This window comes from Oenanthe melanoleuca, chromosome 1, assembly GCF_029582105.1.
Source record: "Oenanthe melanoleuca isolate GR-GAL-2019-014 chromosome 1, OMel1.0, whole genome shotgun sequence".
Classification (NCBI taxonomy): Eukaryota; Metazoa; Chordata; class Aves; order Passeriformes; family Muscicapidae; genus Oenanthe; species Oenanthe melanoleuca.
In genome coordinates, this window is record NC_079333.1 from 54,470,965 (window position 1) to 54,483,627 (window position 12,663).

The 12,663-nt window shown below is 40.7% G+C and overlaps 2 protein-coding genes across 9 annotated transcripts in view; one reads left to right on the forward strand and one right to left on the reverse strand.

The window, feature by feature from the left end:
* Window positions 1–12,663, forward strand: part of ENOX1 (ecto-NOX disulfide-thiol exchanger 1) — a 350,623-nt gene that overhangs the window by 328,148 nt on the left and 9,812 nt on the right. For 5 of the 6 annotated variants that reach the window (XM_056495979.1, XM_056496009.1, XM_056495999.1 and 2 more), the window contains one exon: window positions 150–206. The exons of the other annotated variant lie outside the window; for it this stretch is intronic. In XM_056495979.1, the coding sequence (XP_056351954.1) occupies window positions 150–206 (57 nt within the window). The remainder of the gene's footprint in view (window positions 1–149; window positions 207–12,663) is intronic. 6 annotated transcript variants of the gene reach the window in all.
* Window positions 1–12,663, reverse strand: part of AKAP11 (A-kinase anchoring protein 11) — a 384,481-nt gene that overhangs the window by 710 nt on the left and 371,108 nt on the right. The window lies entirely within an intron of this gene.

Consider the following 12,663-nt stretch of genomic DNA (forward strand, 5'->3'; position numbering starts at 1 on the left):
GCAAAAACTCATTAGAATTATATGCTCCATCTGTTTTTCTCATTGGAAGCTTTATAAAATGCTCCTTCAAATAAATCAAAGATAACTGTGTGAAATACTGAAGTAATGTGCTTGTTTTGTTCTGTTTTGTTTTTTTTCACTCTTTGCAGTTAAAAAGCGCCAAGGAATTAGCAGAAATCAATGGGCATGATGAATCTCAAGCAAATGTAGGTACATCTGTCTATATATAGATTTAGTGCATGTATGTGTATGGTCTGAAATTTACAATGTATGTCTTAGAGCTGATAGAATGGCTGAATGATTTGCACATCAAGTTTGAGGTGTCTGGGTTTTTTTCTTGAAGCCACAGGTTCAAATCCTAGCAAACTTCATTTGAGGTAGATAAATTGGGTTCCATGCAATTTACTTTGTAGGATTTATTTGGATGAGACTTTAACAACCAGTGTCCTACTTGCTCTATGTGGGTGTTAAAGATACCATGGAAACGACTGCAAAAGAAATGCTTTTCCTTAGTGTCCTGTCCAGGATTAGTCAAGCTACAAAGTTATACCATTTGTCTCTGAGGCTGCCACCTTGCAGCTGGGCAAGCCTGGGCATATTTCAGTTCTGAGTGAAGTGGTTCATATATGTATAATTTTGAAACAGTTAATTTTCACAAGAGGACTAAATTAATTCATTGAATCATTATTTTGGTCAAAAACATTAAAGGACTCCTGAGGTTCTGGTTTTTTAAAAACCTGCTGCCAAAAAAAAAAAAATTGCTTCTGTTATTCCCTTAATGATTGCTGTCAAAACAGCAATTTCCATTAGGGGGGAAAAAGAAAAAAAAAAAAAAAAAAAGGAAAGTTTCCTGCTATGTTTCTCATCCAAACCATGCAGTCTTGTGCTTTTTCATAAACATATGAATGTTAAAACTGATTATATATTATATCTTCCTCCTGGCCGAGTGAACTAGCAACAGTTTGAACACTAATATATTAACATCTGTTTTAGCCCATGTGTTGTCTAATGGCTCAGTCAGGAAAACAGTTTTATTTTAAACCTGAATGGTTTAAATTTTGTGAGCTGCTTTTTTGATAAGGAAATGTTGTCTTTGTTTTTTTAATCCTTTCCTAAATCTCATTCATTGTGATCCGCTTCCGCAGTGAAGTCGATAGAGCCTCATAGCTCTCAGCCTTTGGACAGGAGACATTCAATATTGTCTGATAGCTCCAACAAATCTGCAGCTGCAGACTGTCTGCACAGCATCCCATTGCCCCTTTGAAAGGTTCTGTTCACAAACCAAAAATACATTAATCCAGAGATGATTTTGAAATGCTCACATATGCTAGCTAAAAACGATTGGTCATTGTACAACAGCTGGTTGCAGGTTTCCCAAAGGAAATCCTAGAGGAATATCTACATGTAAGTCTTAGAAATTCTCTAAAAGAACTTGCTTCCTCACCAAAAATGTGGATGAAACAATGTTTTGCAGTATTGAAATGTTTTAAAGGGAAATTACCTGAAAGATTCAAGTTGTACCATTTTGGCTCATAGATAACTGGATAAACAGAAGTCCTCGAAAGTTTTATATTTGTATAATATAAAGGTTGAAATAGGATTAAAAGGAAACATTTAAATTGTGTTAAGAGAGTGTTTTGGTACATCATTCCCAAATACCTAAAACAAAATATTTAGGAATCTTTGGTGAATAGCAAATTTTTCAAAATGTAATATTTTGATCCAGTTCGTAAATGTTCAAGTTCCTCAAATGTCTGAATTTTCCATAGGATAGAAAGTCTATTTTCTGCCACTCTTTTCCATGAGCTCTTCCCCAGCTGATCTCATAGCAATACATGGCTCTTAAGAAAAGAAGTCAATACCTAGATTAATGGCAAAGAGGGAAACCAGATAGTTACAATTATTGAGTCACAGTCACAGCCATGTATTCAACAATAATACCACCATGAAATCAGAGAAAGCACAGCAGTACAAATGGAAATAGAGAAATAGAGGGAAAGAACTGATGTTAAAGCATTTGCTACAATAATGAACTTTGTAAAATGGAAGCTGAAGTGCCTTTTAAACAATTGTCATTTCTATCAAATGTGTAGCACTCAGGTGTTGTGCCTTGCAGGTTGTCTCCTCATATATTCTCAGCAGACTCCGTGGGTTTTGCTCCTGGCCACTGTGTAAATCAGGGATGATCAAAGAGAAGAAGGGTTGGTGGCTCCTACGTGGTTCTTAGTGAACTGTGATGCATATAATTGGATTAGGACACATTTGTTACAGATGACAGGTTGAATTCAGCAAATGAAATACCTCTGCATGCTGAGCACTAGTGGGAGGTGTTGGTAGGGAAAAATGGCAACGTATGCCTGTACACTGAACACACAATCTTATCTTCACACTGTGGCATATTCAGATTACTTACTCTGCAGAAAATCAAGCTCCTAGAAAGGACAGAAGAAACCTTAGGCACAGGGCATACACATGAAGAAAGCTCATACTGTAACCTTGAAGATTACATTCTTCACTCAGGATTTCTCCTGGTGGCACTAGTCTGCATCATCTTTTACATTAGAAAATGGTGTTATTTAGAATAAAATGTGGAAATGTTAGCAAAACAAGATACAGATGAAAATGTATACTGAGACCTATCCTGGTCTTCTACACATGTGAGATCATCTTGAAAGGGAGACAAGGATCTGGACACCTTTAGAAAAAGAAAAACTTCCCTCCTGAAGTAATTGGTAGGTGCCCAACCTACAAATTGACCTTCATGTTTTTTCTCTTTTTTTTTTTTTTTTTTTCAGGAAAATTAACTAAGTTGACTAAGCGTCTGGAGCAATTGCAATGTCACGTTCCCTGCATGTCAGTTCATGCACAAATCTGTGGGGGTGGGGTAGACCAAAATTTTAGTGAATTGCCAGTACATCTATTATTTCCAGAAAGCAAAACCATCTTACAGGGTTCTGTACAGAGTCATAAGGGTGTTTCATGAGTGATTTGCCAGGTACATGCAGTAATATTTGTTATGGCTGTTGACATTTCCCAGCTATACTCCATGTCAGGAAAGGCCAAATGTCGGGCTCAGGCAGTACACAAAGCCAGAGATTCTGGCCTGGTGTTAACAGAGATTTCAACAGCCAGCACTGCCAGAGGTGCTGTCCCTGAGTGCTCATTTCCATCACTCCTGTGCTTTGGAAGAGATCAGTCCTTCCTTCTAATCTGATCCCCTTTTCATTTCCTCTTCATTGCTGCATATAATGGTATTTCATTCACATCTCTGTCTTGACTGAAGTGAAAATAATGACCAATGGACAACCATAATTTCAGATATAATCCTCTTCAAGGATGTTCCCAGACTCTTGAGACCTGAATACTTCCAACATGAAAAAAATAGTCTTGCTTGGGAGCTGTGCTCAAGTAGAGATCATTTTGTAATCTGAAAATGCTAATCACATGTTTTGTGACTAACTCTACAAAGACAATTTATTCTTCTATTCTTTCTGTAAGTTCAGCGGCTTTCTGTGAAGCCTCTAGTACATAAATTAATTCTGGGTTTTGATCAAAGATCTCCTTTTGCTCTCTTCTGATTTCAGTATAGATATGGCACTGCATGCAAATACAGTGACTACATCCCTGGTTTGGGGGTCAGAAGGTTAACATCCATGATATCCCTCACTGTAAATGGAGAAAGGAAGATTTTTTGTATATACAACTCTCATTTTAGAATTACTCAGTGGTCTCCCAGGAGTTTATTGCTCTCCCTTGTCAGCTGTCTGCCTTCCTTTGATGGTTGCTGTGAATAACTCCTACCCTTTGTAAAAGTACAACTGTAATCAAGGGTATCAGTTTGCCACATTCAGACCAAAGCAAAACATGGGCAATGGCCACAGAAGCGTTTTGAATGCCAATTGCAATTTCATGGCAAAGTCCTGACATTGTTGATGTCACTAAAGAAATTCCCATCAGGTTAAAAAAATCAGAATTTTGCCAAAAGACTTTTAGGGTTACCTCATTATCACCAAGACTTAATAAAATGAATATATTCAGAGACCTGATTTCCCCACAAGGGTTTTTTTGACCAGCTTTTTGTTCTGTTTGAGTTTCGTTGTTTTGTACAAAGTACTGACTTTGACCACATTCATCTGTCTGCCTTCAGTTAGCATCTCCTGCAGCATGGACACAATGTTCTGTGGGTTTTTCTCCAGACACAAAATCAATGATATTAAGTAGGGATGCATTTTTCCATTTGAATGCTTGAAGCTGTTGTCAGAGCATTTCTTGAGACCAACCAAGCATCTCACACTTAATGTTGATTCTTCCTTTAATTTTTGTCTTTTGTACTGGCCTTTCCAGATGATCCTTGACTCTGAGGAGGGGGGATGTATCACTGCATTGTTCACTTTGTACTGCACTGAAAGTGATAATATTCCTAACTATGCCCTAGATTTCTCTTTTCATGGAATAGGTTAATCACTGATGATGTTCATCAAAGAAAAGATGATTCTTAAGTGAGGCTTACTTTTGCAACATGTCGGGCAAAGATTTAAAAACCTGACCCACTTCAACTTTTGGGAAAGTCTCTAATTCCATCAGACTCCTCAGAGTTCACTTCTTGTGCTTTACTCTGCAAAGCTTTCATTTAGGCATCCAAAGTTTCCTGCTGTGAATGTCTCATATTAGTGTCTGTGTTAGTACACACATGCCATTTGATGTGGCAGCTCCACTTAGTGTGGCAGCATCAAATTGAGCCAGGTTCTCACCTGGAAAGAGCTCTGAACACAGGGAGAGGAGTAGGAGCTAGAAGACTGCAAAATCATCCCAGTAGTTTGGGAGCATTGGACAGAAGCTGGTCATCTTTAGTGATGAAGATCCCAAGTGATTGCTGATTCTTCTGCTTCACTTCCTTGTGCGTGCAAGTCATTTTCTCGTTTTCCCACTCTTCAGAAGGCTTGCTCTTCCTTGAACAGCACAGGATTGCAATAAAAAATGTGCTCAATATGGCTTATATAAGAGCAATTTGAGTCTAAGGTTACAGGCCAGAAAACCCCAGTGCAGACCTTGCAGATGTCAGGAATTGTGTGTTTCTTTCCTGCCCGAGCTTCCCAGGTTTGTAAGCTGTGAACTTTTGCCTCGGCAAACTGATGTTAGTGACTGAGTGCCTTCCTTGGGCTCCCCCAGTGAGGTCTCTGGCCTTGCAGCAGGCATTTCTGGAGCTCAGGGGTGTGATTGGGCACTGCAGAAACTCAGGTGGTGACACCTGGGTGCTTTAGAGGGTAAGGAAAGGGTCCTGGCAGCCTCTCCATACCCCTGAGCTCAAGGCTGACATTCCCTGCAGGGAATGCCAGAAGCTGGGGTTTGTCTCTCTGAGAAGACTGAGGAGAGCACAGACTATGGGCACCCTCCAGCCCCTTTTGTGTAACTGCTCCCTTCTGCAGGTGTATGGGGAGAGCAGGCAGGAATAATGGAGAGTGCAGGATGAGGAGAGCTCCTTGAGAAGAGAGAAATGGGGTTTGGTTTCTCACCATGGGTGTGTTGTGTCCTTAGGGGAAGGTGCAAGGACACTTACCCTGTCAGAGGGGCTTTAGAGAGATGCATTTACTGTCTGTGTTCAGTTCTTCTGTCCTGGTGGGGCCAGTACCAGGGGGTGAGGAAAGGCTGTGCCTTTTTTATTCCCTACCTTTTCCATTCCTGACTTTTATTTGTAGCCCTTCCATCACTCATTTCTCCTCATTTCCTTCAATTTAAGTCCCATGGAGCATGATAGATTCAAGCAGCACTGACCGTTTGCAGATCAGCAGCTTTCCTACTTACTGCACAGGCATGAGGAATGACCACCTCCTGAATTCAATACCACGAGGCCTGGAAAGTAGCAGGAGTTTAACAGGCTGTTTAGATGTTATCAAAGAGCCCACTCAGCCTTCAGAAGTTCTTTTACACTGGCAGATCAAATCTCCTCGAGTTCCCCCCTTTGCCACCCCAGCCCTAGTTTGCCATTTCAGAAGACAGTGAGAGTTTCATTAGCATGGTATAGATGTCTCTGCTGGCTAAATCAGTCTCTGAGATTCCAGCCATGATTGAACCCTACAGGGAGCAAACAGGGAGCAGACCAAGGTATATTCTGACACAGAATGTGATACCTGATGTGGATCTGGGCTGTAGCAATAACCCCTTTGTTAATGTGCAGCAAGGAATCACACCACTTCCCTTGTCCCTAATTAAGAGTGTCAGAGTGACTTGGCTTTTGATTGCAGTGAATTCTGATCATCCGAGGGAGGAGAAAGAAAACTCTGAGACACAGTGATGAAACCCATTCAGCCACCCACTCAGCAAATCACAAAAGTTTTTTTTTTTACTTTAAATTTCATATGAGCTCCACAGAGAGACAGATCTTCAATGCCCAGAGCTACCTGACATTTTAATAATATCTGATCATTATGTGGAGCCTTTCATCCCAAAGCATTTTCCCCAAGTATTTATACTGCACACGTATACAGGAGTCATCCTGTCATTTCTAGTGAGGAATAACATTCAGCCTTATACATATGCAGCTGTGTGCTCAACCCACACAGTGTGCAAGGCAGATTGGCTTGTCAGAGCACTCAGGCTCCCCCACAGCCACCTGAAGGATGATGGGCCACCTCTGCTTCAGCCACAAGCCTGCTGCTGCAGTCCTGGGGGTTGTACACCTCACTCACACACCTTCCAACTGCCTTTCAGGGAATGGACAGGAAAAAAGTGACACAAGTGAGAAGGAGCTTCAATATTCCCAAGAGCCACTCTTCATAGAATGGTTTTCATTTGGAAGAGTTTTAAAGATTATCTGGTTCCAATCCCCTGCCATGGGCAGAGACAACTTTCACTAGACTAGATTGCTCAGAGCCCCATCCAGCCTGACCTGGAACATTTCCAGGAATGGGGCATCCACAACTTCTCTGGGCAGCCTGTGCCAGTGTCTCACCACCCTCACAGTAAAGAATTGCTTCCTTGAGTCTGATCTAAACCAGCCCTGTCAGTGTAAAGCCATTTCTACTTGTTCTGTTCCAACATGGCCTTGTATAAGTCTCTCTCCAGCTCTCTTGGAACCCCCTTTAGGTGTGTGAAGAGATTCTAAGGCCTCTCCTTAGAACCCTCTCTTCTCCAGGCTGAACAACCCCAAATGTCCTGTCCTCACAGGAGAGTTGCTCCAGCCCTCTTACCATCTTCATGACCCTCCTCTGACATTGCTCCAGCAGGTCCATGTCCTTCCTAGGCTGGGAGCCCCAGGGCTGGATGCAGCACTGCAGGTGGGGTCTCACCAGAGCAGAGCAGAGCAGAGCAGAGGGGCAGAATCCCCTCCTTTGCCTGGACACCCTTGATCTGCTGGACATTCTTCATAGCCCAGGATACAGTTGGCCTTCTGGGCTGTAAGCTCATTGCTGGGTCATGTTGAGCTTCTCATCAAACAATATTCCCAAGGTTCCCTAAGGAACCTCAGAAAGAGTTTGCTATCCTGTTCAAGATCCACTCCAAAGGAATAAGAACTCTTGCATATTCATATGTGAAGATTCCTAAAGTTAGTATCTTTCAAATACAAAACCATGAAGAAAATCATTCACTCTCATAAGACATTGAAGATTGGTTTCCCCTGCCTGTTACTTCTTTTTATTTCAGCAAAGTTACTTTCAAAACTTCTACAAGTAAGTCCAGAAGAGAAACAAACTGCCTTTTTAACTTTTTTTTTTCTTCTTTCTCTCTCTTTAAGTTTTCTTTTGGAAGTGCTTCATTCTAGAGGAGATTGCAAGAGCAGTATTTGTGCTAAAGACCATTTCAAAGGGTTTTCACAAATTCTCAATCTCAAGTAAACATAAAGTATCTCCTCCTACAATGACTTCAGCAAAGCTGGTGGGCAAGTGATGCTTTCAAGCCAGCCACTGGTTTGCTGCAACTCCCTAAAACAAAGTATGCAAAATGACAATTACCTTTTATCTTGTAAAGCAACCACCTTCACATCACATAAAACATCTGTGTTAAGTCATCAGGAGCCTACACATAAATCCAACTTTAGAAAATGAAGCAACCTGATCATACTTTTGAAAATGAGCATGAAGTAATTTTCCTATTAGTCATCCATATTTTGCATATGTACATTCCCATAAAGTAAATGTGCTCAAATACAATGAAAAAAATACAAAGAGATAGTTTAAATGAGAAAAGCATTTTCAGATTATTGCTAGTTGCCTAAAAGTCAGCAGGTGAATGTTACAATAGTAAAAGCTTTATAATGAAAAAGTTGAAAGCATCTCTCTGGCAAATGGATCAGAAAAATAGCATGTCAAGAGCACCATAATACAATTAGTCTTCATTCCTGAAAATGCTTCTGTTATGTAGGATAAATCAGATAAACAAACCTTAGATTCATCCATTTGAAGTTTTCCATTCACAGGGTCTTACATTCACAGTTCTAATTAATCTACATTGCTGTTCTATAATTTTAATGCCATACAAATTTTCAAGTTTTCCACTGTATTTGTTAATACCAGTGCACTCTTAAATTTACAATAATGGTAAATACTATATTAGCGTATTTTAGAAGTAAATTTCCATATAAGTGTCCTTTAAAAGTAATTACAGTGTACTGTTTCTGACAAAACCAACACTGACTTCTTGCACAGAACAAAATAAGTTACCAAGTTTGGGCTTGATTTGGTGTCTATCATTTCTAATGACAGACCAGTCATATTCACTAGCAGTGCAGCATATGGCAAATGTGTCCTGCACCACTAGATAGGTAGTTGAAGGAGAAGGATCTTGTAAGATCCTGGAAAAAAAACACTGGAAAGCAAAGGCCTTTTTAAAGGAATTTTTGACCTGGTGCTAACTCTAACAGTGGCACTAGTTACTTGTGAGAGCTCTGGTTTTGGGCAGATGGTTGGATTCCTTGCCTTGTTCTTTTCATATGTGATGCACCACTGCAAATTTTTACTGTAAACTGAGTTATCCCAGTACAAATAGAAAATGCAAAGAAACCTCTCTGCATATAGGCAGTGTGTCACAAGGCCATTTAACTTAGTGCTAGCCACTTTTCTAAAATCAATTCTTAGGCTTTGAGGAGCCAGGACCATGTAAAAGATAAGCTTTCTAGGAAGTAGTTAATTCACCAGCACGAGATAATTCATTTGATGCAACAAAAGAATGATATTAATCAAAATTATGAGCAATTTTCTAGTCAGAGTATTTTTAGAGGAGTCAACAGAAAGTCAGAAACAGTCACTGAAGAGGACAGACTGAGAGAAGAGCTATGTAACACACATGATATTTATTTAAGTTAGGACAATTTTAAGTTACTTTCAGAGTTCAGACACTCAACCAAATTTTCACACATCACATCACAACATAGTGTGTAGCCCATGAAGAAGAACAAGTTCCATTAAAGAAAGAATTAGAGACATTTTGCCCAAACCAAGTATTCCTGGTTTTGGGAAATGCTGAATCCTGGCAGCCTGACAGAGGCAAGGTGGTCACAGCTCCATGGAATCAACATGCAGCTACACTGAGCACATATTCCTCACAGGTGTGTGGAGAACACACATCTACAGCACGTGCATCACGTGCATCCATCTATATACACGTGGCCAGCCACACAGGTCAGCACATCTCAGAATCATAAACATGAACCACACTTCCTGGCTGATCATGGTAAATGGCCATTAGTGGGAAATACAAGTGCAGACTTACACACATACACAATGTGAGTCCCTCCAGAAACTGGATTTTGACTCTCGGGCTGTCCCATAGCTGGCTCCACACACACACACAAAGTAGTCATTTAGCCATTCCCAGGCTCTGTGGTGGCTTGGAGCCCCAGGTGCCTCTAACTGCAGCACTCCAGGCTGCAGTGGCTCTCTGATTGCTGATCCCACTCCAGCTTTCCTGCTCAGATGCCCTCCCAGTCCCCCCATGCACACAGAACAGAGTCCCTCAGCCAGGAAAAGAGAAATTAGTTTCATGGGTGTTATACACTGATCATAACCAGACAAGTGAACTGACCAGCAACTTGATTGCATACAATCACTCCCTTTTATCCCCTCCCAAGCTGCCATGATCTCTCCTTTCTCCTGCTACTCCTTGCCCTGCTGAGGACACTCAACCAGGTTTTGTACAACCCCGTAATGCTCTGCTCCTACATCCCATAACAAGTCCTGTGTTCCTACAGACAATGCTCCCTCAGTCTGTAGGATGTTTCAGAAGGTTGGACCAGAGATCTCCCAAGGTCATCTGCATGATTTTATGATGCTGTGATCATCTGAGGCACAATCACTGCCTGCGACTGTACTCATATGTTGCCACATTTGCAAGGAAATTTGATTTAAGTTAAATTTAAATAAGCTCTTTCACTGTAGTTTAGTTCAACTTGGATTGAATAATTTTGAATTCACCATAGATGAGAACACAGACAAGGACAGGAGCCCATTCTCAACTGACAACCATTCTAAGCTGTCAGAAGTTGTCCTGTACCTCAACCTTGCACGTCCCCATAAATTTAAGGTGCCTGACTTGATGTGCATTGAAAGTATTGCAAGACTTCCATTCACTTGATTGGTTATTGAATTATGCTCCACTCAGGTTAAAACTACAAGATTAAATTTTCAGATGTAGTTCTGAAGTACATTTAAAGAAAGACTACAAAGCAAACCAATCTGTACTAGACTATAGGAGGTTCACAGATAAATGCAAATAAATTAAATACATACAGTTTTTCGTGCTGCAGACTAATTTCTACCCAAGTCTGTAGTCAAACCTGCCATGTGTGCATGGCTCTTTCTTCTATCAGAATTTTAAAATTATCTTTTATTTCCAAGCTTGCAGCATCTCTCTGGCCTGCAGTTAATAGCCTGCAAGATTTTTGCTTGTGTTTCAGATATATAGTTTTTTCTCCTCCTACTCATTTTCTCTCATAAATCCCCTGGCTGATGAGAAAGTGTGGTGTATCCCTTACATCTAACAGCATTCAGCAGTTGCTCTGTTTTGCCTGCTGTGACAAACATCAAGTCTTTCCCTTTTCTGTCTCTGTTTTAATGCCTCAGACAATTGGCTTTGTACATAGTAAAAATGTAAACTTTTCCAGAGGCTGGTAGGTTTATGGGATTTTTACTGGGCTTTTCAGATGGCACAATATTATTTTTACCCCTTCACCACACAATCCTTCAGAATTCAATAAACTACAACAAAGAAAATGAGGTCTTTGAAGACAGTATGCAAGCAGTCGTCATTCCCCCTAGATTCAAAGATAATTATCAAATACTTGGATTACCCAGAGAGTGGAGAGAATATTTCATCTCTTTGAATGACATTGCATCCTGGGCACATGTCAGGTATCTTCAATGTCACATTCATTAAATCCTGTATTCTGCCTTTCAAAGCAGAGTCCTTAACAGCAGATGGTATAGAGCTGCACTCTGGCCAGAGGAGTTTCCAGGTAGGGCAGCTACTGTGCAAGCCCTGTTCTACTCTTGCTCAGTTTATGGAAAATATCAAGTCATCACTCCCCCCATATTTAGGGATGCTTATATTTTCAGGCAAGAGCAAATATTTTATAGTGTCTGTCTTTTTTGCACTAGTTCAAGACTGACCTGAAGAGGATTAATGCTATCTAGACTGAGAACTTTTTACAGTATCTTACTTTCCCATAGGGGAAAAAAGAAACCAATAAAGGACAGAAAGATCCAAATTATCCAGCCTAAATATCTGGAGCTTTTTGATCTGCTAGAGCCCTGGAGTGCAGAGCTAGCATTTTGTACAGGATCTGTGACTACCTTCTGTGGAATATCACCACATCTCCTACTCTTCAGGAGTTCTGTCTCTTTTTCTGGCAGCTGCATTTCTCTCAAGAGTCGCTCTCTCATTTGCTGTGTCTCCAGTGTTAGACCCAGCTGCTCTCTGGACAGTGAGACCAGGCAACTTTTGGAGCAATATATTTGCCTATGTCTCTTCCAAAAGAAGCCAAGATACTCGAGTGAATGATGAAAATCAAACTTCTCTCCCATCTTACAGCCAGGCTTTATAAATGCTTGTGCAAAGCTGCCGTGTATGGCTCTCCACAGCTATCAGCTCTGTGTCAATGGTGGTGTCAGAGATCTGCTTGTGGAAATTAATAGTCCATGGGATAAAATTGTTTTTTGCTGTCCTCTGTTTCATCCAGCAAGTTCTCCTGAAAGTTTTCCAGAAAGACTCTGTGTTTCTCCCTCACTGGCTCAAATGCAGGGAGCCCTGAATCAAATGGTCCCAAGGGATATCTGCAGAACTATAGGGATTGCAATATCATGAGGCAAATTAATGTATTTTCATCATCTGCTGATGGATTAAAGTGTCATTTTCAAGAAAAAGCTCTAAGCTGGCAATGGTGAGAGCATCACACAGAATGGTTGCATTCATACTGAGCAGCTCTGGAGCTGTTGTCACCAAATTGGTCCTCTTCTTTTTCCAATACCTGGCATAATTTGTGAATAATAATTAGGACCAGGTCCCTAATGATCTCCAGGTGTGATTTAACCCGGATTAAGCCTTTCACACACTGTGTTTAGTTCTCACAAGGTCATTTCATTTCTAATAAGTACGGTTTGCACATGCTCAGCTGTGTTCTTGTCCTTTAATGCAGTAACTGACAGATGGTAGCAAAATATTCCTTTTATAATG